We start from the raw sequence: 25537 nt of genomic DNA on the forward strand, positions 1-25537 counted from the left end.
CTCTGCTACTTGTTGTTAAGAGGCTTAAAGTCTCCTGCTAGGATCCCACCTTGTAGTTCTGTGTTTTTACTCACATAGTTTGAAGTTCAGTGTATAAATATCCACAATGTTTCCCCCTTGAAGTAGAAGTCTACCTGGTAGACCTTGCCACGTTATCCCATGAAATACAAGAAAACCCAAAATACAATGAACATTTTATTAAAAAAAAAAATCTAACTCACCACTTGGGACACCAAGTGTTAATGACAAAGGAAATAAATGTCCTGGGAATAGAAAGACAATAAGAAGACAGACTCAAAAGACCTTTAGTTCCCAGGAACCAGTGTTAGAGAACTCTGATTCAGAACCCCCAGAAATGAGGCAGAGATGATAGATGAAATGGTTTTAACCTGTGTTAACAATGCCATCGGAAGAGAAACAGGCAACATAAACAAGAGCACTGTCAATTTTAAAAAAAGAGAGCACCCGAAACAAAATTTGCCCCCCCTTTTTTTTCTTGGAAAGGGCCTGGACATCAAGCACAACTTAAAAAACAGGGACTAAGAGAGCACTGGATTAAATAACTTCTCTTAAAAATGGCCTTTCCATGGGACTGAATCTGTAAACACAGGGTAATCTTGTTTCTATGGTAATGTAAAAAGTCAGTTAAAAGACACTTTTCACTGTTCTAAATTACAGGACTTTAAACTTTTTTTTTTCCTATATAATACAGCATCATTTAAAATTTTTATTTAAAAGCAATTGGTTCAGGCCCACTTTAGCCTGAAAAAAGTCCTTAATTTACCAGGAACAGTGCCTCAGCTTGGTCCCAGATATTTTCCCAATTACCATTTCTTAAAAAAAAAAAAAAAAAAAGATGGTTTTTACACAGTTGAAGACAAGGACGGTTTAGCCCCTGACACTACTAAGTATCAGATAGGAGATGACGGTCAGGAGTTGAGATATACTCTCACCAAAGCCCTGTGATCAGTGAGACAAGATCCTGCTACCTTGTTTTCTCCTCCACCAAGGCCTCCACATCAGAAACTTTTCATTTAAAAAGTCTGATAAAACAATTGATGAAAATTGCAAGGAAGAAACACAGAATACTCCTAACTACAGCAATGTCCTGTTTACAACCAATAGACTTGGGTCTCCAAAAAAGTCTTGTATTATTTCCTTTGGCCCTGCACAGGGACAGAGGCTCCTCTTAGCCGAAGTATTCCATTCACAGAACCCCCGTTCTTCCTTTTCCTTGTAAACAGACTCACCCTTTCACAGAGTTGCTGCTTGAATGAAGACTGTAGCGAAGCAGGATTGTCACCAAGGTCCATATTGACAGGAGAGTCTTTAGATGAAGTTTGTTTCCTAACTTGCTCCTTTCTTCTCCCATTCCTAGGGTGCCGTTCAAACACCAGCATCCCACCCCCCAAGAGAAGAAAGTTAGTTATCCTCCGCAGCCAACCTACGTACTCATAGAAGCAGCTAGGAAGAGAGATGGCAATTAAGGTTCAGCCCCCGTGTGTTTGTTCCCTGTTGCTTGGAGCCCCTGTTCAGAGATTTTGAGGCCATGGAGCAACAGACAGAGGCTGAGTGACGTCTGCCTCGGTGCTCATGTGCTTACATGGATTTAATACACAGTCATTGGTACAGGTGCCTCATGATACCTCCAGCAGGTAATAAGCAGGACAGCAATGAGAGCTTCCTGTGCTAAGGAGCAGCATTTGCCAAAAACACAGGCAGCTCTAGGCATGCTCTTTACTGTACAAATGAGTCAAGGGTTCATAACGCTCCTCATCCAGCCCCCAGGGATAAATCTGCTCTCATTTACCCCTCACCGCCAGCTGCATGGGTGGCTTCCGGCAAACCCATCACCCATCTGAATCTGCGGCTTTCGTTTTCCTGACAGACATCCTTCAGAATCACTGAGGTTCTCTTTAAACTAGAAAACTCTCCAGCCCCTCTCTGTCTCTGAGCTGCTCCTCTCCCCTACCCCCGCCTCCCCCCCCCCCCCGCGCCCCCCCCTGCCACCGCCCCCAATCTACTGATAATCACGCGGTGGGCAGTGCAAAGCATTTGCACGCCCTCAGGTGGACTTGCAAGGACACAGAACCAAGGCAAGCACCTTTCTGGTTGGTCAAGGCCAAAGACACAGCCAAGTCCCAGCCTCCCGCCTCTTCCCGCAGAGCCTGTGCTCAGAGGAGGAAAGTGCCGCCTGGGCCAGAAGGGCGCCCCCCACCACCCTGGTGACAGTTCTGTCCTCCAGGGGGCCCTGAAAGAGTACAGGAGTGACCGCTTACCTTGGCTTTCTGGAGGACGGTGCCTTTGCCCGTGACCATGACTGACAGAGGCCTGTTCTTGAGCGCAGTTGCAGAGTTGACCGGGGTACAGTCGGGGGCAGGAGTCGGGGTGGCCGCTTTGGGCTGTGGTGTCAGAGGAGAGCGAGGGCTGAGTTAAGGGCAGGGAGGCATGGCTCATCCCGCACTTGGCCCTTGGGGATGGGGCACCCGGACTCACCCGGGGGCTCACGCTCTCCAGGTGGGTGGTGTCCACGGTGGTGCCCAGCGTCACGGGCCCGGCCTCCGCCTTCCTCAGGCTGTCCTTCACCTCCACGATGCTGAGCTCCAGGTCCACACGCCTGCGCTCCTCCACCCTGCACTCCTCGTCCACCTCCTTCAGCTTCTGCTCCAGGCTGGCCGCCGCCCCCTTGTCTGCAGAGAGAAGTTTGCAGCCTTTCAGCCAGAAGTCGTGCCAGGGGCAGGATGGGTTCACACACACACACACCATGCCGAAACACAGCCCCCAAGGGGCTGTGGACCACTGCCCTGACTCTGGCCCTGAGAGCGGGGACAGGCCTCTCGGCGGGTAGCGGACAGCCTCCAAGTCCAGGAGCCCAGGTCCTGTGTCTCCATTCTGCAAAGGCTGGGGAGGCTCTGGCAGCAGAGCTCCGCCTTCACAAGAGGGCCTGAATCTGAGGCCTAACGTCCCTCCTGGTAGGCCCTTAGGGACTCTGGTTGTGTCAATACCTGCCATGGTGATAGCAACCTCAAAGGGAGAAAGAAGTTTATTGGTGACCTCTGGAGGATGGTTGGGCTGTTTCAACTTGCCCCACGTGGTTCCCTCAATCCTCCTGGCACGTGCTGCTTCGCTGGGCCTAATGGAGCCAGGGTCCTCAACCCTGCCACCTTCTCAGCCCTGTCTTACCCTCCCCTCTTCACCCTGGTGTCCTCAGGCTCTTCCTGTAGCACCAAGAAATGATGACTCAACCAAGAGTCCATGCTAGGAGCTCACTGCAGAGGAAAGGATGGTACCACATGTTCAGTATGGAATCCTGAGCACCGAGGGACTGCCCGTGAGTATGGGCGATGGAAAGGTTCTCAAGTTGACTCTCGCGATGGCTGCACAACTCTGTGAATATACTGAAAACCATGTGCAAATGGGTCATCGTGTGGTCTATGAATTCTTATCAATGAAGATGTAATCTTTTTTAAAAAGTCGGTCACATCTCATGCCCCCCTTACCTTTCTTCTACCAATCATGTTTGTAAGATTCTCAGGGATCAACTGCTTATGTTGGTTAGTGCGAGTCTAATGGGCTTCACTGATAGCTCAATTGGTAAAGAATCTGCCTGCAATGCAGGAGACCCCAGTTCGATTCCTGGGTCAGGAAGATCCGCTGGAGAAGGGACAGGCTACCTACTCCAATATTCTTGTGCTTCCCTTGTGGCTCAGCTGGTAAAGAATCCTCCTGCAATGTGGGAGACCTGGGTTCGATCACTGGGTTGGAAAGATCCGCTGGAGAAGGGAAAGACTACCCACTCCAGTATTCTGGCCTGGAGAATTCCATGGACTGTATAGTCTATGGGGTCAAAAGAGTCAGACACAACTGAGAGACATTCACAGCTTAAATATTAAAGTACATGGAGTTACTCTCTAAAAATGAAGTCAAATGCTGCTTAAAGGTCTTACGAGGGATAAGCCGCTAGGAAACAGCTGAAGGATGATATGAGGATGACTTGGAAAATAATCTACAAGGATGCAGATTTCCTTAAAATGAACACAGACTTAAGGCGCTTGTAAAGAGATGGCCAGTTGAAGCATTAGAGATGTGGTTAATGCGGGAACCATGACCCGGGGCTCGCATCAGCCGGCACAGAGGGCAGGGAAAGACCTTGGCATTACTGCAGAAGATGGGCCAAGAAACAGACATTTGTCTTAAATGGAATGACACATTTCAGGTCGAGACACATAATTATAGAGATTTCCTGCTTTTTCAACTACATCCTGATATAGGACAGTGACCTTTCAGACAGGCTGGAAGGGGAGGACTTTGCGGGGAGCACCCACCTGTCCCAAAGGTTGAGGGGGCTGCAGGCCATGTGCACAGATCTGGATTCACGCCCCTGGAAAGCCCCGGCCCCTCCAGGGGCCGTCTCCCTTGAGAGGAGGTGGTGCCTACCTGTACACTTTAACAGGGTCTCCTTCAGCTCCCGTTTCTCCCTCCGGAGCTGAGCCAGGTGCCCTCGGATCTCTTCCTTCTTTTTCTCAAGCCTCTCCTTCTCCTCTGTGTACCGCTTCACCTCGGCTTCTGTCCGGTTCTTGCCAAGTTTGATCTCTGCAGACCCAGAGGGAGGGGAACCCCCTGGGTCAGTCGGCCTGGCCCCTGAGGGCAGTCCCACCCAACTCTACAGGCTCAGGCAGAACCCAGCACTCTGGAAGTAGGTTAGAGGTGGATGCCAGACCAGCCTAGCAGGGACAGAAACGGAAACTGAGCCTACCCCTCCCCTTTGCTGTGAGACGTTGGGCAAGTCCTCCAGCTCTCTGGGCCTTTCTTTCCTCATCTGAAAGGGAGGCAATCAGACTAACCTCTCTGAGTAAAAGTGTTAGTCGCTCAGTTGTGTCCAACTCTTTGCACCCCTGTGAACTATATCCCACCAGGCTCCTCTGTCCATGGAATTCTCCAGGCAAAAATACCAGAGTCGGTTGCTATTTCCTACTCCAGGGGATCTTCCCGACCCAGGGATTGAACCCAAGTCTCCTGCGTTGCAGGCAGACTCTTTACCATCTGAGCCACCAGGGAAGCCCCCAAGCCCTTTCCAAAACCTTCAGCTCTTATCTAGCACAGGCACCTGCACTGGTTGCCTTCAGCCTGTCCTTCACGGGCGGGCTGGACCCGGCCGGGGCGACAGCCACCGTGTCAGGGGAGCTCAGGGAAGAGGAGGCCTTCTGCTGTGCAGCCTGGAGTTTGACCTCTGTGCCTCCCAGGGAGGGCTCCTCAGGTTCCTGACTCTCCTGCTGCATCTGGGTAGGAGAAAGCAAACAGGATTCAGCCGGCCAAGGGGCCCCCCGAGAGGGTAAGGCTAGCTCACCCACTGCGGGAGCCCCTGTACCTGCAACTCGGGGTTCTCTGGAGACTTTATGAGGGGCTCATCAGGGGCAGGGTCCGAGTCTTCAGGGAGAGGGAGAGTCTCGGCCGGAGGGTCCTGGTGGGGCGGCGTGGGTGACGCGGCCCGGGCCTGTGCACCGCTGTCGCTGTGTAGGAAGGACTTGATGGGCGTGAGGTCCAGGTACACACGGTCAGGGTCAGGCTCACCCGAAACATCTGTTGCAGGGCTGGCTTCCTCGGGGGCTTCCCCCTGCATGGGGAAGAATCGGGGGGCTTTCTCCACTGCCTTGGGTCCTGGAGCCCTGGAGGGGATGCCAGCTCTGCTGCAGAGCTCCTGTCCCTTCCCTGTGCCCAAGGTCACCAGACCTCCTTCCTGAGGAGCCTCCTGAAGAGCTGGAGTTAGAAGGCCCAGGCTCACCTCCTGGATAGGCCATTCAAGAGGTGGGAGACCCAGGGCACAGTACTTCATCTCCCTGACTTGACTTCCTCATCTGGAGAGAAGGGGCTAGGAGTCCCTCCCTCTCAGGTGGCTGGGATGAAATGAGATCGCCCACAGATGCCCCAGCATAGAGGTCCATGCCCCGTGACTGGAGCCAGCTGTCAAGGTGATGATTCCACCTCCGCCACCGATCTGAGCCTCAAAGGCTAATAGTGTCTGGACAGCTAATGTCTAAGCAACAAGATTTGAACATTTCCTCATACCACAGTTGAGAAATAATTTCAAAATGAATTAAAGACCTCAGTGTAAGACCAGAAACCGCATAACTCCTAGAAGAGAACACAGAACACTCTTTGACAGAAATCATGCAATATTTTGGGGGGGTCTGTCTAATAAGGCAAAAGAAATAGAAGCAAAAATAAACGGGACCTAGTTAAAAATTGTTGCACAGCAAAGGAAACCATCAGCAAGATAAAAAAGACAATCTATGGAATGTGAGAAAATGACCCAACAAGGGGTTAATATCCAAAATATACAAATAGCTCATATATCTCTATATTTTAAAAAAGCCACCCCATTAAAAAATGGGTGGAAGACCGGAATAGACATTTTTTCCAAAGAAGACAGACAGATGGCCAACAGTCAACATGAAAACATGCTCGACATCACTAATTATTAGAGAAATGCAACAGAGACACAATGAGAAACTACCTCACGAACCTATCAGAATGGCTGTCTTCAAAAAGCCTACAAATAACAAGTGTTGACAAGGATGTGGATAAAAAGGAAAGCTTGTTCACTGATGGCGGGAATGTAAACTGGTGCAGCCACTATGGATAACAGTCGAGAGGTGCCGCAAAACACTGAAAATAGAACTGCCATATGACCCAGCAATTCTGTACCATGGAAAAAGCAAAAACACAAGCTTGGAAAGATACATGCACCTCAGAGTTCATAGCAGCACTGTTTACAGTAGCCAAGGTGGGGGCAACCCTCGTGTCCATGAGCAGATGAACGGATAAAGATGGATGCATGTATACAGACACACACAACGGAACATTACTCAACCACGAAAGAGGATGGGATTCTGCCATTTACAGCAATGTGGATGGACCTGGAGAATGTTACGCCCAGTGAAATAAACTCGGAGAAAGACAAATACTGTATGGTATCACTTATATGTGGAATCTAAAAAATAGTACAAATGAATTACATATAGCAAAACAGACGCACTGATACAGAAAACAGCCCAGGGGTTACTAGTAGGAAGAGGGGAGAGGGAAGGGGCAAGAGAGGGGTATGTGGTTAAGAGATACAAATCACTATGTATAAAATAGATGAGCAACGAGGATATATTGTATAGTATGAGGAATTATAGCCATTATTTTATAGTAACTTTTACTGGCATATAATCTATAAAAATACTAACTGTGCTGTATATCTGAAACAAATATAATATTGCAAATCAACTGTATTTCAGTTTCTTAGAAAAGGCCAATGGTGGTGTTGTTCTCCATCCCAGCACCTCACTGTCCACCCCAGCTCTAACCAGAGTGGTTAACCAGCTCTTTTATCTGGATGAGTCCCCAGGCCAGGCAGATGGTACCACCCCAGCAGATAAGAGAGAACTTCACTGCACCCTGCTTTCTCCACTGATGGCCCTGCAGGTGACTTGGAGTCCATTCCTCTCGGGGACCATCTAACGACCTCTGGCATTGAGGCTCTGGGTCTTGGCAGGAAGGGGATAGACAGCCCCAGGCTGCCACCCAGCCAGCATCCTTACCGCGGTTGTCAACTCTGACACCTCCACATCGTCGTACAGCAGCTCCTGGCGATCCTGGCTGGGCAGGCCGTCGATGTAAGTGTTCGGCTCTGAGAACTTTCTCTGCATCAGCCTGGAAGACATGGTGAGAGAGGATTCAGGATAGGGGTGGGGCTAAAAGCCACCAGTCTCAAAGGCTTCCAAACAATGAGAGGCGCAGTGAAATCCGCGGGCTATGCAGGAGACCTGAGGACGAGCCCTGATCTCCTTGTAGAATGAATTCTTTTGTTTAGGGGTATCTCCTCCCTCTCTCCCCAGGGTCTTCTTACTAGAACTCCCGGTTCCAAGTGTCTCTTCTTGAAAAATAATCCTCCCTTGCCCCATACCCCTCCTCTTGGACCCAACTGAGCGACTAAGCACAGTACAGCCGTCTTCTCACCCGGAATTCCACCCTTTCAGGACCTCCTCCCAACAACAAAATCCTCTGTCATTTTACCTTCACAGTACCCTTGGGCCAGCACAGACAGACACTTTCCCCATTTTGGCCCAGTTTGCTTCCACCCATGCAGGAAGAAAATCAAACCAGTCACTCCTAAAGGAAATCAGTCCTGAATATTCATTGGAAGGACTGAAGCTGCAGCTCCAACACTTTGGCCACCTGATGGGAAGAGCTGACTGATTAGAAAAGACCGTGATGCTGGGAAAGATGGAAGGCAGGAGGAGAAGGGGCCGGCAGAGGATGAGATGGTTGGACGGCATCACTGACTCAATGGATATGAGATTGAGCAAACTCCAGGAGACGGTGAAGGACCGGGATGCCTGGGGTGCTGCAGTCCATGGGGTCACAAAGAGTTGGACACAACTGAGCGACTGAACAACAGCAATGCTGCCTCTACCCGCCCCCTCCCCAAGACCACTTCTCCCCGGGACCCAGTTTGCTCATCCAGGAGGCAGAAGTACCCGCTGTCAGCTCACACCAGCGTGTGCTGGGACTCAGGAAGGGAGCCATGCAGAAGTGCCGCCTCTACAGCAAGGAAAGCAAAGGCCAGGAGAGGTGCCCACTCTGCCTTCAGGAGCTGCTGCTGCTAAGTTGCTTCAGTCATGTCTGACACTGTGCAACCCCAGAGACGGCAGCCCACCAGGTTCCCTCGTCCCTGGGATTCTCCAGGCAAGAACACTGGAGTGGGCTGAACAGAATCCAATTAGAGCCAGGGATGCAGTGGCTGTTCCCCGGGCCAGTGGCCTGGCTTGGCTCCTTGCTGGGCCTCCCTGAGGGCTGCTCCCTGGCCCTGGTCTTCCTGCTACTGGGAGAACAGGGCCCACCCAGAGTTCCCAGCTGCTCGAGGGACCACCAGAGGCCAGTCTAGGCCTTGCTCTAGAAGCATGATGGCTAGGAGTGAGAGGTCCCTGAATACTCACAGCAGAGAGGTTTTGGCAGCACTCACGATACAGGAAACTCTATCGGCATCCACATAGTCATAGGTGAATTCTTCCGGGTCTGTCTTGGAGCCCGACTCAGAGAGCAGGAGGCCTAGCCAGTGGCCCATTTCCTCAGAAGACTTGGCCTGGGAGGAAGCCAAGAGGGACATGAGCAGGGCTGGAGTGTGCTGCCTGGCGCCCAGACCTCTTCACCTCTTCCCTGATGCCCACCCTGCTGGGCATGGCCTCTGAGGCCATGTTCCTCATTTTCACTGGTATATTTCAGCCCCCAGGAACCCCAGATAATATTTCCTGCTATTAGTGATACCTGGTGCTGCCTCAATGATGCTGTGGGCATTTGTCCCCAGTATTACTTGTAATGTTTATAAAGATGTATTTCTAGAGGGCTTCCCCAGGGGCTCAGCAGGTAAAGAATCTGCCTGCAATGTAGGAGACACAGGAAGGAGACATGGGTTTGATCCCTGGGTTGGAAAGATCCCCTGGGGAATGGAACAGCAACTCACTCCAGTATTCTTGCCTGGGAAATCCCATGGAGAGAGGAGCCTGGCAGGCTACAGTCCAAAGGGTTGCAAAGAGTCGGATATGACTAAGTGACGAAGTACGCGTGCACCATCACATGTAATATTTGTAGGCAGGTATTTCTAGAGGGCTAATGGACTTGGAGAGGACTGTTAAAATGTATGCATTTTAGGTTGACATTTCTATTTTATGAATTATCACATTTTAGTTTACAACCCTAATGCATATATACAAGACTACCTGGATCCCTGCTAAGAAATAACAAAATTCTAATGTATTTTTGTTTATGGTTTTAACAATCAAACTGTCTTATACGCCTTATGCCAGGTCAGCTACCTCCAACAAATCATGAACTAAATCCCAGTGAAGTCGGCGCCTGGTTTTCCCCAGGCGACAACACATTCTAATCATTGCACACTGAGTATTTTCTATTAAAATGCCAGCATGGTTCCTGGGCTTTATAATGAGAAAGAACTGGGAATTCCACAGATACCGCAGGTTAACTTTCTTGAGGAGAAACAAACCGCCATGCTGGCTTGAGCAGCATGCCACAGCTCTGCCACCTTCTTGCTCTGTGCTCATGATGAGAAGGGCAGCTGAAAGTGCAGTCCGACATTTAGCTGGTTTCCTTTTCCCACTCATTTTCAGGTGGATTTCTCAATACAGCTTTTCAAGGGCTGCCTCTAGTTCCTGCTGCCACCATCGCTGCCCTGGGTGATGGGTCTCATTTTACCCCTTCATGTCCCCCTTCCTTCCATCTCCCACCCAGCAGCTGGAGGACACATCTTGGAATCCAAATCTGACCACGACACCCTCCCTTGAAACCCTTCAGGGTCTGTTTTCAGTCACTCAGTCGTGTCTGACTCTTTGTGACCCCATGGACTACAGCACGCCAGGCTTCCCTGTCCTTCACCATCTCCCGGAGCTTGCTCAAACTCCATGTCCATTGAGTCGGTGAGGCCAGCCAACCATCTCGTCCTCTGTCATCCCCTTTTCCTCCTGCCTGCAATCTTTCCCAGCAGCAGGGTTTTTCCCAATGAGTTGGCTCTTTGATCAGGTGGCCAAAGTATTGGAGTTGCAGCTTAAGTCCTTCCAGTGAATATTCAGGACTGATTCCTTTTAGGATGGACTGGATGGATCTCCTTGCAGTCCAAGGGACTCTCAAGAGTCTTCTCCAACACCACAGTCCAAATGCATCACTTCGTCGGTGTTCAACGTTCTTTATGGTCCATCCCTCACTTCCATGCCTGACTAGCGGGTCTACCACTGCTCTTAAGATCAACCCCCACTCCCTCCCACAGGCTTTCTCTACACAGCCCCCCACCCACCCAACATTCAAACTTTCATACATATTCACAGCTCCTGCCCCACTGCTCAGTGATTACTCAGTTATCATTACTAGTCATTACTTAGTGATTACTAAGTCAGCAGGAGCTAGAGGCAGCCCGTGAAAAGTGATAAAGTGGATACTGAATCATATCTCACTCTTGTTCTTGAAGGTAGGTCCCATGCCAGGGAACACATCTGTCTGCTTCACCATATCATGGTACTGATCTGTCAACGGGATGGCTGGATGCAGGAATGAACACAAGCTTGTGCTTGGGGAGCAATTGCCCCTTTTAGCCACAAGAGGACAGTATTGGAGCAAATTCAGGATGAAGACCCCTGGAGCTAGGACTAGGTGAACAAGAATGAAATGGGGTGTGTGCTTAAGTGCGTATAAAGCACTCTGGCTTGGGCCTGCCCAGTTCATGGCAAGGCGTTATGTCACCTCTCTTTTTGTAAATGTAACATTAACATCAAACAGAGGGTGGGGAGTGGGAATAATGCAACTGGGTCACAAACCTTATTCTTCCCCCAAGATGAACCCTAACCGTCTGCATTTTTATGTACTGGGTCCCATCTGGTGATACACAAACGAAATCACAAACCCGCTCTGAGTCCCCAGAAAGTTTTTCCAGCAACTTAGGGAGTTATAAATACTCCTTCTACCCTAAGTGCAGGAAATAGCTCATTGTCCCGTTCCTATAACACAACCACCCTGAGGTCAGAAAGGGAATGGAAATTTTTTAAAAACGCAAACAATCTCAGGCAAAGGAAGTAAAAATAAAGTGCAGCTGAGCTGAATCTCCCGTGGTAGGACTGCAGTCCTCAGGACCTGGGGCAAACAGCTGTGACCGTGACCTCCTCCCTGGCCGTGTCTGCCTACCCAACCCCGAACCGCCCCGGCCAGCGGTACCTCGAGCTTGGCCAGCTCCTCGCCGTTGTGGAGGATGCGGAAGGAGTAGAGGTGGTCCGGGCTCGGGTCCGGCACCACCTCACAGCCAAGCAGGCTGAGGGGCTGCTGGGCCGCCTTGCTCCGGTTCCGGTCCTGGTAGAAGTACAGGTGACTGTCCCTGACGGAGCACCAGCGCGACTTCCACTGGCTGTTGACCAGCACGTTCAGGTAGCCTGCAGGGGAGGGACACGGCCGAGGGGGTGTCGGTGGCCGAGGGCGTCCAGGACTGCCCTTGCCTGCCTCTGGACCTCCGGGAATGCGCCTCTTAAGTCTCAGCTCCAAGCCTTGCCAAGCTTTGCCCGAGAGAATTTCTTAACCTCATAGAGGCTGTGAACCTCAGTCTTTCTCCTTCCTTTGTGTGAGGGGCTAGACCCCTTGAAGGAGGGGAGCACACAGCCCTACTGGTTTTTGGAAAAGGCGTGTCCAGAGGGCAGTGAACTGTGTCTTGGACTAGACCAGGCCAGGGGGTGTGGGTGTGTGTGTGTGTTGGATCGAGGGTCCCTGGCCTGGCCTCATCTCCCGGCTCTAAGCCCGTGACCTGCGGCGGCCCTCCCCGACCTCTGCCAGCCCAGGCCACCTGCAGGAAGCCCTCCTCCAGCCATGATCAGTCCCCTCACCTCCACAGCCTTAGCTCCGTAAGCTCCCCTGACACCTTGCCACCATGGGTCACTTGGTCTCAGCCTGCAGAGGCCCCCTCCCCTTGGCCAAGTCCGCCTCATCCTCTTGGTTTCTGCCGCCACCCCCCACCCCTCCACCAGCTCTGCTAGCCTCAGAACACTTGAGAACTGGAACAGTGACACTCTGCTTCCATGTCAGCTTCCCAACTGGACACAGAGGCTGTCAAGGGCATGAACTTGCCATGTCCATCTCGAGCATCCGGGTCTGTGCCCTGTGGCTCCTCCACTAGGGAGCCCTCCTTTTTCCGCCAGCACCCAGGGCCTCCCAGCGCTGGGGTACACCCATCCTTCAGGCCTTTCTTGTTTTTAGATGGCTGCGTGTGTCAGGTTCAGCTTCCTCCCCAACTTAGACGAACGTTTATGGAGCTGACACCATGTGCCAAAGCACAGCCTTGTCCCTGGGGCTGGAAAGACCAGTAAAAGTCCAGCCTTCAGAACCCTGTCCCACCTGCATGCAGTGAGCTGACGTCTGTCTGTGCTGCTCATCTTCCCAGAGGCACCAGTTTGCAGCGTGGATGCCTTCTCCGTCTTAAGGGAGCAGCAGCTGCTGTGACCCTTAGCAGGGATGACCCAGGCCCACGCACCAAAGCACATGGCCACCTCTGCACCCAGCTCAATGCTGGACTCTCAGTGTGGGTCGTGAATTTCTCAGAGCCACGTGACCATCCCATCACAGCAACAACGTGGAAGAATGTGAGCCCAGGACTTCGGAACACTGGCTCACTCAAGCAGGCGCCTCACTTGCCCATCACAGTTCTCTGGGCCAGAGAGAGGCGGGGAGCTGAGTTGCCAAGCCCTGGGAAGGAGTCTGTGTTCTCTCTGGCCCTTCCCCAGCCACAGGGGACAGGAGCGTGCTTCCCTGCTGAGTAACGTCCAGCAATAGCCCAGCTGCATCTCCCAAAGTGACTCACTGGGACCAGGCTCCCAGGCCCAGTGCCGTGCCCTCTCAGGCACAAAGGCTGGCCAGGCCGGTACCCAAGGCCCTGGCTGGAGGACCAGCAGGCTCCAAAGAGAAGACCCCACCTTCTGCTGCCTTCCTGTCTCACTAGCCCACCCTGCCAGCCATGAAGCACAGAGCTGAACTGGGACTCAGGAAAAGAGCCCAGAGCTGGGACACGGGTTCCGTGAAGAGGAGGGAAAGGCCCAAGGATGGACAGTGGTGGCCTTCTGGCCCCGGAGGTAAGCACAGCAACGAGCCTCAGGTCAGAAGCCAGGGTATTTTCTGGGCAAGTCTCCTATCTCTTCTTTCTTTCTCTCTCTTCCTTGGCCTCAGTTTGCTCAAGGCCGAGTCAGGGCAGTAGAGATGACCTCGAGGGTCTTCCAGCACCTGCACACCCTCTACCAGCTACACAGGCTTTTGTTGCCCCCTTAGTGGCTCTTTCTGGGCCCCTCTCAGTCTCTGCTCCTGCCTGCGGGGCCAGCCCAGTCCGATCAACTCCTGCCTGCCCTTCAAGGCTCAGTTTTAGGAAGCCGTCTCTGACCACAGAGTAAGAGAGGTTCTTTCTGTCCCTGAGTCCTTGGAGCTCCTCAGACCTCACCACGTGTGCTTCTGGGTATAAAGCCATCCCCTCTCTTGAGCTGTAAGCTCTCAGGACCGTGTTTTCTGTCTCCTTTGTCCCCTTTCCCTAACACCGCGCCTACCATGCTCCTGACATAGTGATCAAATGAACACAATCTTAAAGACCATTAGGACAGTCATCAATTACCCTTCACTTCCACACAGGGGCCAGCACTGCAGCCAGAGAGCCTGGGGAGTCATAAAGAGCTCCCTGCTGCAAAGATCAACAGAAACTGTGGGCCGTGGGCTCACCCGCCAGGGAGGGGTTAGAGCAAGACCCCACACCCCTGCCTTCGCTGTCTGAGCTGTCTTCCCGGAGACCAGCCACAGCCCCGGGGGGACAGCCGGCCCTCTGGTCCTGCAGGCGGCTGTAAGTCTTACTGGATGTCTCGAGGGACCTGCCTGGAGGCTCCAGCGAGGTAGATTTCTTCCTGCCCAGGTTCATCAGGTTGCTCAGTTTGAGACCAGCAGAACATTTCTTCTTGACTGTCAAGATGAGAGGAAAAGTCATCAGCCTTGCACACAGCCTACAGACGTGGTCTCATGAAAGACAGAAAAAACAGCAGAACTGTTCCCTTCCTGTCTGTTCCTCAGTGTGGACGCATGTGCACGCACACACACACGTCTGTTCTTCACACATGCACGCCCACATGCACACATCTGTGCTCAAGGCCAGAGTCCACAGGTCAAAGTTGGATATCTCTAGAACTACACCCTCAAGAGAAGCTCACCAACCTCTCTTATAGAATATGCCAGCACTGGAGAATCTTTACATACTGAACTGGCTCAGAGAAATCTGAACCGGGGTTAGCAAATAAGAGATGAAAGAATATTCCACCCCAGCTATTCATGACACTTGCGTCAGTTTGGGCTGCTCTCTTTTTCTGGAATCCATCAGCTGTATATTTAGTAGTTTAGAAATTGGAAGCGTGTTGCAATTAGCTGTTAAAACCCAGTAGACTTGAGCCAAATGGCCAAGCCTCACAAACTGGGATACCACCCTTCTCCCTGCCCTAGGCTGAGAGCCAAAGCGTGTGTACCGTCTTTGGTCTCTGGGACTTCAGGGTGACCATCTATGGGGCTTCCACACTCCGAGGCTGACAGGTACTTCTCCGTTATATCTGGCTGTGGAAGAGAGAGACAGGAGTGAGTGATCTTGTCTGGAAATGGTTACCTTGGAGACCACAACTGAAGGGACATAATAGATGACTCTTGGGTGTAGGCCAGGGGTGACCTTGGAGTCCCAGTCACTGGTGGCCATAGCCAGGCTTCCCTGGGGCTCCCTGGAGGACCTGCCTTTGCCCTCCCTTCTGAGCTTCCCTGCCCCATCCCAGAGCATCTTCCCCTTCTTCAAGCCATCCACATATCCTCGTTCACGAGTTCTCAGGGTGACTGCTCCACTGACGTGACAGACACCCTGAAGCAGGGGAGAGCACGAGAGTCAGTATTGCGACGGGAGCTAACTGTTAGGCCCCTGGGACTCACCCCTAGCAGGAGGGTGTGAGGGTGTCTTTTGAGAACCGACTGTGCTACCCACACGTCAGGCTTTGGAGAAGGGCTGGTTTGTGTGCACAGGGTTAGATCACGGTTCAAATCCCACTTAGAACATTCTCTAATCAGGCGGGACCTCTCTGAACGCCATCCTGCTGCTGCTGCTGCTGCTGCTGCTAAGTCGCTTCATTCATGTCTGACTCTGAGCGACCCCATAGATGGCAGCCCACCAGGCTCCCCTGTCCCTGGGATTCTCCAGGCAAGAACACTGGTGTGGGTTGCCATTTCTTTCTCCAATGCATGAAAATGAAAAGTGAAAGTGAAGTCGCTCAGTCGTGTCCGATTCTTCGTGACCCCACGGACTGCAGCCTACCAGGCTCCTCTGTCCATGGGATTTTCCAGGCAAGAGTACTGGAGTGGGGTGCCATTGCCTTCTCTGAGTGCCACCCTGCATGTGTATAAAATAAGGAGACTGCCCCTGTCTGCATTCCCAGGGCTGTTGTGAGACTAGAGACAGTCCCCTAGAAAAGACACTCAGAATATTCTGATCAGGCTTCTTCTAGAACCACTGACTCCAGACCTCTGGAAGAGAAACCCAGGGATTCCCAACCATAGGACCTTCACTGGGCGCCAAGGACTGCGGGACCTGGCCAGGGCATCTGCATTCCAGGTCTGTAGGGAGAACTCGTTTCTCATCCCAACATGAAGGAACCCCCAGGTATACTCTGACTTTTCTTATCAGTGACCAAAAACTGAATAAGACAAGGAAAACATCAGCCCTTCTTCTGTCACTCTAGAAGGCTGTGGGTTCTCCTCCCTGGGGGTGGCCTATGCCCACCTGCCTGCCACAGGTGGAGACCCCAAGATGAGAAACAGGGACCCTCCGCTCTGTGCACACCAGGCTTCAGGTACCCACTTGCAGATACCTGGGGACATGGAATGTGACCCCTTGGTGACAGCCCCCTTGGGCCAGCACCCAGCCCAACTTTCCTGACTTTGACCCTAAAGCGGGGGCCCCATAGCTCCTTGCAAATGAGCAGCAGGACTCTTTGGCTGAGGTCCGTAACTACATGGTTCTCCAGCCTCTCAAGATCTACTAGGGAGTAAGTGGGAGGGAAGAGCCTAGAAAAGTAAATCTCCCTGCCCAAGAAGGGAGGCAAGTGACTTCTGTCCCAATAAATTTTCACTCAAGCAAGAAAACGTTATAAGTCTCTATCATCCTCATCAGTTTCCCTGCCAAGCTGAAGCTACTGCCCTCAGCCAAGCATGGTATGTTACTTATCAATCTGGCTGAAGTACAAAAGCAAAGCTCCCAATTTTCTACCTGTAATTTTATGGAGGGAAAAAAAAACAAAAAACAGAATCAAATTCTCTTCTGGCCTGTGATGGAAGTGAACCCTCTCACCCCATCCTGGGCAGGGGCAGAGACTTTGGGCTTTCCCGGTAGCTAAGTTGAAAAGAATCTGCTTGCAGTGCAGGAGACAGGGGTTAGATCCCTGGGTCGGGAAGATCCCCTGGAGAAGGAAATGGCAATCCACTCCAGTACGCTTGACTGGGAAATCCCATGGACAGAGAAGCCTGGGGGGCTTACAGTCCATGGGGTCACGAGAGTCGGACATGAACTTAGCGACTGAACCACCACCTGCCAGAGGCTTACCTTCGGACAGCTCAGGCGCTGGGCCTCTGGGGTGAACTGGCTTCCCTCACAAGCTCCTTCGGAAGGCAGGCCGCTGACCTCCTGAATGACCTGAAGGAAGAGGAAGAGCCTTTAGACCTGCACTTACAGCCAGACCACAGCTGGAGCCTGCCCCCCAGGTCGGGGGAGGGCGGGTGCCCCCTCCACCCCACCTAGGTCAGCCACCCCTAGGCGGGTGGGGGTGAGAGAGAGGGGTTGCAGAATTTCTGAGGAGCAGAGCACCCCACCCCTGCACCCAGCCCACCTATGGCCTCAGGCCCTAGCTGGGTGGGGCGGGGGGGGGGGGTGGTTCCTTGGCCCTATGTCCAGCAGGCCCCATGCGTTCTGGTGGGCACCAGGGAATGGAGGGCAGGGTTTGCAGCAGAACCCAAGCAGGCCCAGAGCAGCTGCCCTCAGCTCCACAAGCCCCCTCTTGCCCTATCCTGGGCAAGGATGGCTGCTCCTTGTGGGGGTAAAAGCAACATTTGCCAGATGGTCCTCTCGCTCCTGAGGGCTGTGGTGCTCACTGTGGAGGGTCTGAGTGCTGCCTTGGTCCAACCCTGGTTCCCAGACTTGCCTGTCACTATCCACCCCGCCTCCTCTGGGAGGAGCCTTTTCACGGGCCAGCGATGCCTCCCTGGTGGCCAGAAGGCAAGTGGATTTCAGCTGGAGCCCAAGTCCAGGTGGCTGCTAAGGCTACAGAGCTGGCCACTGAGCCCTGTGATCTATCTTCCCCAAGAGGGATTGCTGACACTTAGGACAGGGGAAGCCCTGTGGACTTGAAGGATGGTAGATCCTCTACCCTGACCACAGACATCCCTTTGAAAAATTGGGGAAGCAGGGACTGCAGGAACCCCTGGGGATCACAGAGGGGAGTGGGTCCGCTTCCCGGCGGCCTGGTGCCTCCCTCACCCTGAGCCACTGCTCCGCCTGGTCCCTGCTCTGCAGGCCCAGCACGATCACGTCGGCGTTCAGTGGTGTGATCTTCAGCTTATGCTCCTTCTTCCGTACTTGCTTCTCCTTGTGCACCACGCTGCTGCCCAGCAAGCTCACGTCCAGCTGAGGACTGTGGTCCTTGGAGGATTTGTAACACTGCGAGAGAGGAGAGGCGAGACGCTGTCGGCCGGGTTCTGCAGAGGAGGGGGCCGCCAGGCAGGGCAAGGCCCGCTGAGAGCTGGACCAAAAGGTCGGACACCTTTGTGCAAGTGCAAAACTGTGACCTCAACCATCAGCAGAGTTTGTTGTCAGCATAACAACCAGGGAGCTCATCTGTGTCTCCCTCAAGCCTCCCCCTCCAACTCTCAGAGCCCTGCTTACCCAAGCAGCTCTCATGCCCCTGCAGGTCTGGGCTGGTTCCTATTTTAGGAGTCCTGCATGGGCAACCCCCACCTCCCCAGGATGGAAGGCACTTTCCCCAGCTCTCTGTCTCTCTGCTTCTCATTCTGGCTCAGCTTTCCCAGTAAGGGGTCCAAAGGGGATGAAGGCCAAGTTTATCATCCACTTAGAAATGATGTGTTAGCAAAGAAAGGAAGCGACGACTCTCTTCCCTATCAGGGAAAACGTACTACCCTCCGTTTCTCACTTGTAAAATGGGGGTTCTTATGAGGCTGCTTAACAGGACTACCTGAAAACATCTGTACACAGCAGGACAGATTTTAACTAGTGAAAAAGGGGTGTTTGTAATGACTCCGTGAAACCTCAAATTGGGGCATAAAACCAAGTTTTAATTTAAAAGAACAAGAAACAGGGCTGTGGTCAGAATATCATCTTCTGATGCCCTCAGGGGTCTTACGATCGGTCATTCAGAATATTCCAACTTCTGTGCAGATGCCGATGGTTCTCACACTGCATGCTGTGGGGTTGGGCGCTGGGCAGGGGAGCCTTAACTGGGCAGCAGGCTCCGCCCCAAACCTCCAGAGGCTGAGATGTGAGGAAGGAGGAGCCCACAGACCAGAGGACCAAAAGATCCTTGGAAAAATATCCAGGGGATGGCATTGAGGGAGGAGGGGGTTGGTCATCACAGACCCCTTTGAAAGTCTGCTGACAACTACTAGACCTTTCTAGTTAAGAAAAAAGCATGTTCGCCCATGCTCATAAGGTTCTGTGTGCAGTTTCAGGTTGGGGAGAAGTAGAAACTTCCTGATGTAATAGGCTCTGAGTGCCTGGCATCCAGGACCACCCCCATCCTGCTCCCAGGAGAGGAGAGGGCACTCACCAGGAGCCTGGTGTCCTTGATGACACACAGCTGCTTGGCCCACTGGCCCAGCCACTTCTTGCGCCAGAGGAAGGCGCAGATGCGGGCGTCGCGCATCAGCTCAATGCTGGCCTCGGGTGAAGGCCACTGGTAGGGGGCCGACTTGCCCTTGCTGCTCTCCTCCTCATCGTAGGACTCGTAGGAGCTGCTCACGGCCTCTCCGTCCTCTGCAAGGGAAGACCTCGCTGTCACAGCCCTGCCTGGTAAGGGATGCTCCTAAACAGGCTTTGCTCCTTTGGGAGGGTGGTCCCCAGGCCATCCTCCCCACCCCGCCCCATGCCCTGGAACCAGCCCATCACCACCAACCGCAGGCCCAGGCAGACTTTCCGGCCCCTAAACCGCTGAGCAGAGGGTCTTGGATGCTGCCTCTGGTCACACACACAGATAACGTGAAACTGGGTGTCTCCCCTTTCCTCCTCAAATCCTGTCATCTCAGACCCCACGGAAACCTCTGACCAGACACTGTCCTCAGACGTGTGCTCTTGAGAAAACCAGTGTTGGCCTCGGGGCCTCCGCTTCCTCAACTGAAGGATGAAGCGGCGGGTGACCTCTTTCTTGGTTCTTCTGGTGTGTATGCGGGGGTGATGCTCTATCATTCTACGGCCCCAGGACGAGGGGGTTGCCGCCTGAGCCCAGAGGTGGGCAAGCCTCCAGCAGTCGCCCCCTGAACTCGCCCACCAGGCCTGTTCTGTCCCTGTCCTGTCCTGGGGGCAGCGAGAAGCTATGACTCTTGGAAGCAAAAGTGCAGTAACCCACAGCAGGAGCGGGCCCTCCGGTCACCCTCTCCCTCCTAAGGTCACAGTCGCAGCCCTCCTGGAGAATCCACTCTTACCCTCCACAGACTGTTCTCTCCCCCCACAGGAGACCTCCCAGCATGACCCCAGCTCCTCCTGTTCATCTCCACCTGATACTCTTCTGTCCTGGCAATGTGCCACCCTTACAGTTTTATTCTCTTTAAGAGAGTCCCCCAGTTTACCACATCTCACCCAATCCTGTACCCACTCCATGTGCCTCAGTGTCTGCCCCCACCACCTTGCCAGATTGCTCTGTCTTCTGGGCCTCACTGCCCTCTTCAAGGCCAACAGAAACTACGTGCAGAAAAAAATATCAATCAAACCCCCAAATGCAAGACATGGAGAAAATAGAACCTCAGGATTCAGGTCCAGCAACCCCTGGCTCAGCTCAGGAATCCTGCTTATCATAACCCTGCTCCAGCCTCTGCTTGAATTCCCCCATGGATGGGGAGCTCACTACCCCCAGTTGCTGGACAATTGCTTCCTTACTGGGCAGCTCTGACAGAAAGTCATATCTACTTCTCTATGACTTCCATAGACATGTTCTGTCCCGTCAAGTCAGAGTGAACGGAACCTCTCTTTCGTCTCCACATTACCCATCAGGAAAGAGACAGTCCATGGGTCCCCTGTCTTCCCTTCTCCAGAAGCTTCTGGTACACCCTGCATAGCTAGGTTCCTGCATACTAAGAAAACAGAACCACCTTTGAACTATAAATATAGGAAAATGGAACAAGGCCACGGCCACAGTTATTCTAGCTACAATGCCAATAAAAACGTGCTTTATTTTGCTTTAATATTTCTAAAAATAACACTTTGACTACTTTAATATCAGTTTTCTTTAAAAGCAGTGATACTACTCCCCTTCCTGACAATAAAAAAGTCACAGAATTCACAATTTTACACCTATTAAGTAAGCAGACTGAAAATAGAGATGTTACCTGGTAGGGGACCCTGACCTCTTATATAGCTGGTGGCAACATAAACTAACACCAGCCTCTCAGGAAACGACCCATCAGCCTGTTTTTTTGAAAGCCATAAAAACATCCATCCCCTCTGACCCAATAATCCCAGTCTTGGGAGTTTATCCGAGGAAACTACTTTTTTAAAAAGGAAGGAAGGCGGGCAGAGAGAGGTTACATGCATTAAGATATTCATGCAAGTACTTCTGAACAGTCAGCAGAAGGAGGCTGGAGAAAGCATGATTTCATCCAGGGTACCATGCAACCGTAATCAGTGAAAGCTCTTGCACGCTAGTCTGCAATTTGAGAAACTCCTTAAGATGGCAAGTGAGAAAGCACAGTTACAATCATCTATGCAAAGAAAACAGTACTGAAAGGCCACACAGAGAATTCAATGATTTGATCTGGTGGTGGGGTGATTCTGTAAAAAAAAAAAAAAAAATCCTCCTTGTCAGCACTGCATTAGCTGCACAATAAATGAAAGAAGGAAGATGCAGCCGTTGGGGTATCTCTTCCAGTGGGTTAGTGGGTGAGGCTACAGAGCATACAGTGTGAAGAAGCTGGCAAGACCCCACCCTCCTCCCCGCCCCCGGCTGTTTTGTGCTCCTGGGGTTGCCCCACCTGTTCCATGGAGAATTCTAATGTCTGCCCATTGGCCTCCAGGGGGAATGGGATGATACCTGGAATGGCTCAGAGGAAATTTTAGGGCAAACGTATTGACTATTTTATTCATCCCTAAGAGACATCATGGCACAACCATAAATGAAGGATATTGTTAAACAGACACTTGGCTGCCAGAGGTTGCAGGATAAGCAGGAGGGAAAGGCAGGATGCTCAGATAATTTCAGCCCCCTTTCGGCTGCCCCTGGTGGGCACCGCAGCCATCGCGTCCTGTGGCACGTCCTCAGGAACAGAGGCCAGCACGGCCCTGCCATGCTCTGCGTCCTCATCATTCCAGATGCCACAGGCAGGGGTCTGCAGACAGGTGACACAGGGCATCCTCATGCAGGACCCCCGCATGAGGACGGGAAGAGGGCGGCGGCCACCCTCAGGCATGCACCCCGCCTCCGCGAGCCAGGCAGCAGGCACAGAGGATCACTGGCATTCCCGCTCTGGGACGAGCAGTACCCAAGGTGATGGTGGCATAAATGACTCCTTCAGGCACCTGCACCCATCTGGGGACTCCACAGGGGGGATATCCGCTGGGATGGCCTGTGGCATTTCCGGAAGCACAGAAAGAGACAAGAGGGAAAGAGAGAAGATGAAGAGAGGGGCAGGTCCAGAGGCAGAGACACAAAGAGATGTGGTGACGTGGCTGCCTGTCCATCAGAAGCAAGTGAGTTCCCATCAGAAGTGTGGGCTTGTTGGGCGAAGTCCCAGCCTGGCCAACGACATCATTTCCCAGCTCCTTTCCATCCAGAGATGTGATTGCCTGTCACCAACGGAATGCCTAGAGAAGCCCTGGGTGTCCTTCTGGCTGCCGCCTTTAAGAAGCACACAGAGGTCTTCCACCCTCTTTGCAGAGGCTTCTGTGGCCTCAGAGGGTGGCCAAGCCGACGCTGGAAGGAGCCTGCTGACCAGCAATGCCCACGCCGAGCTGTTCCAAGAGCGAGAATCAGATTTGCACTGGGCTACTATAAACTGCCAGGGGGTGCTGTTTGTCACAGCAGCTGCCATTACCGCAGCAGGAGGCATCATCCGTGCGGGAGCTATACTCATAGCAGGGCGCTTACTATACTTGGGTTCAGAGAGAGCCACCTGGCACACGGGAGCCGCGAGGGGACCGTGCTGATAAAGCAGCCCAGGAAGCTGGCTCCTGGTCTTCTGCAGGAAGCCAGCAAAATTGCTGACGACAAAGAACTAGAGCATGGGGCTGGAGTCCAGCGGTTGCTCCTCTTCTTGTGACCAGGGGTCAACCAGGTGGGGCAGACGACAGGCTGGAAACAAGGACAGCCCAGCTTTTAATGCAGGGGCAGATCCCTCAGGTCATCCTCGGTCGTCGTGCTGGCAGGAGAGAAAAGGCAACTGGGCATCTTCCCACTGCCTCTATTTGCTGACCTTGGGATGACTCCCCTCTCCTCCTAGTCCCGGATAAAACCAATACGAATTTCCAGTTGAGAGACAAACACCAAGATCCTTCTGACCACTTGTGTCGAGATGAAGTGCCTGCCCCACAGACAGGCCCCCGGGAACGTCTGGGAGGCAGGCCCTGGCTGGCAGGGGCCACACCCCAGAGAGACGGGCTTCAGAGGCATGGAGGTGCTCACCAGGGTGAGTCAGGGCTCCCACCTTCCAGACGCACCCAGACACTCCTGCTGCGCCCACAGCTCCGGTCTGAAATCACAGTCCAGCGGTGACTTGGCAACACCTCACAAGCTAAGTGACGTCTGCCCACAAAGCCAGCCTCTTAGAATAAAATTCCATGAGTCCAGAGAGGCCCTCGCCTCCCACACAGTTCCTGGGACTGCAGACAGTAGGTGAGGCATGAAAAAAGAGGACAAGGATCCCATGTGCTCCAGGGAACTTGTCCCATCTCATCCCCGACACCAACAAAGCCCCTTTAGGCCAAGTTCATTCCCCCCACCAGGGACATTGACTTCCCATATCTGCAAATTGTCTTATGCTTTCAAAGACCTTTCACTTACAAAAAAAGGAAAGAGAAGGAGGTAAGAAAGGGAGAGAGCAAGGGGACCAGAATCTAGCTACCCAGAGAGTAGGGTCACAAACATCTCTCCCAGGACCTTCAGGTGTTTCTGTGTTATAGAACCACCACCACAAGAGCATTTCTGATCCAGCCTCATCAGGCTGAGGACAAGAGCAGGCCAGCGTGAGCCCGGCCCCCAGAGCAAAGACCGGCTTTTTAATACCTATATTAGGTCTGCCACGAAGTAACCCTCTGAAGGCAAGAGAAAAGTCTATTCAGAGAAAAGCTAAGGTCTTTCCCGGGGTCTACAGCTGCCCTCTGTGCCCACATCTCCTATCCATCTCATCCAACCCTACCTGCTCCTGCCACGCTGGCCTGCAACATGCTAAGGGCCCTCCCGCCTCAGGGCCTTTGCACGTGCTGTGCACTCGGTTCTTCCTGCAGGTACCAACCCCACCCACTTGCCACTTCTTTAAGAAATCTGCTCAGAGAGGCCCTCCCTAAGTTAGAATAACACCCCTCTCCTGCCCCAACTCAGCCCTTGCCACTTTCGGTCCTGACACATCCTACGTCTCTGTTGCCTGTCTTCTCTCCCAGAATCTAAGTGCTGTGACTGCTGATTCGTGCTGAGTTCCCACTCCCAGAAGCATGCTGGGTCCACAGTGGGAGCCCAGGGACCGTCAGTCCAGTGAAAGAACCTTGAAAGTGGGCTCTGCCTCAGCCTGACCACATTTCCATGGCTTCCGGGGCCTTGTGCCACTCAGCACACCTCTCCTCTGAATCCGCAACATCCAGGCAGGACCACAGAAAGCATCAGACAGAGTAAACCCAGCTCGCTGGGGACCATCCTAAGCCCTGCCCTGCAGGCGGGCTGGGTCTGCTGGAGGTCTCAGCTCACCATCAGACCACTGGTCAAATGCTCTGTGGCCAGCTCTTGACTTGGGCCATGCCCTCTGGTAGGAGCATCCCAGGCTCCACTGTGTTTCCAGCCACGGTGAGCGTGCCGGTCACCGCAAGGGCGGTTGGTGCCGGCATCTGTGCAGGAAGTGGTCAGCCCTCTCCCAGCCCTGTCCCCAGGATGTACCATTGAGGGATGTGTCATACGGCTCAGCCTCTTCATAGTAACCCTCTGGAGACTCGATCTTCGGGACAGAGAGCTGTTTACGTTCTGGAATCTGTGGTATGAATAAATAAAACAAACATTTTCAGATACGATACACTGGGACCAACTTGGAATTCACCCTTTGGGTGGAAAATCGGGAGGGAAAACAGAGATTACAGCGACCCCCATCAGCCACCCTGTCCACAGTGTTTGGTTTGCATCAGCTGAAGGGCTGTGGGTGCGTCATGTAACCTCACCAAACCTCAGAGTTCTCCCCTGCAAAATGAGGCTCTGACGCCCACCACACACACAGTATAGTTGTACACAGGGTGTAATACACTTACAGGCCCAGATGGCATCAGGCTGTCGTGGTAGCTATGATGGCTTCTACATAGAATATACTTTCTACAAAGACCAGAGCTCATCAGGGGCACGCAGGGGAAGAGCACCAGGCTTCTAACCCCCAAACGTCTCCCATAATCAGTTCAATCATTGGCTCAGCAGATACTGGATGGCTCCCGCAGACTAGCTGAAAGATGCAAGCAGCTGGTTGGGAGTTGGTCCTGAGAACACTTAACTAG

At 52.8% G+C, this 25537-nt stretch overlaps 1 protein-coding gene across 1 annotated transcript in view; it reads right to left on the reverse strand.

The window, feature by feature from the left end:
* Window positions 1–366: 366 nt before the first annotated feature.
* AFAP1L2 (actin filament associated protein 1 like 2) overlaps window positions 367–25537 on the reverse strand; it is a 42100-nt gene continuing 16929 nt past the window's right edge. Inside the window, exons 4-19 of the mRNA XM_052660745.1 lie at window positions 24939–25029; window positions 22339–22422; window positions 19419–19624; window positions 18116–18295; window positions 17186–17275; window positions 15078–15162; window positions 14419–14523; window positions 11764–11975; window positions 8985–9130; window positions 7587–7698; window positions 5369–5614; window positions 5108–5273; window positions 4438–4593; window positions 2509–2690; window positions 2280–2402; window positions 367–1374 (exon numbers count right to left, since the gene is read on the reverse strand). Coding sequence (XP_052516705.1) covers window positions 1348–1374; window positions 2280–2402; window positions 2509–2690; window positions 4438–4593; window positions 5108–5273; window positions 5369–5614; window positions 7587–7698; window positions 8985–9130; window positions 11764–11975; window positions 14419–14523; window positions 15078–15162; window positions 17186–17275; window positions 18116–18295; window positions 19419–19624; window positions 22339–22422; window positions 24939–25029 — 2211 coding nt within the window. The 3' untranslated portion in view covers window positions 367–1347. The remainder of the gene's footprint in view (window positions 1375–2279; window positions 2403–2508; window positions 2691–4437; window positions 4594–5107; window positions 5274–5368; window positions 5615–7586; window positions 7699–8984; window positions 9131–11763; window positions 11976–14418; window positions 14524–15077; window positions 15163–17185; window positions 17276–18115; window positions 18296–19418; window positions 19625–22338; window positions 22423–24938; window positions 25030–25537) is intronic.

The sequence above is a fragment of the Budorcas taxicolor genome, chromosome 23, assembly GCF_023091745.1.
Source record: "Budorcas taxicolor isolate Tak-1 chromosome 23, Takin1.1, whole genome shotgun sequence".
Classification (NCBI taxonomy): domain Eukaryota; kingdom Metazoa; phylum Chordata; class Mammalia; order Artiodactyla; family Bovidae; genus Budorcas; species Budorcas taxicolor.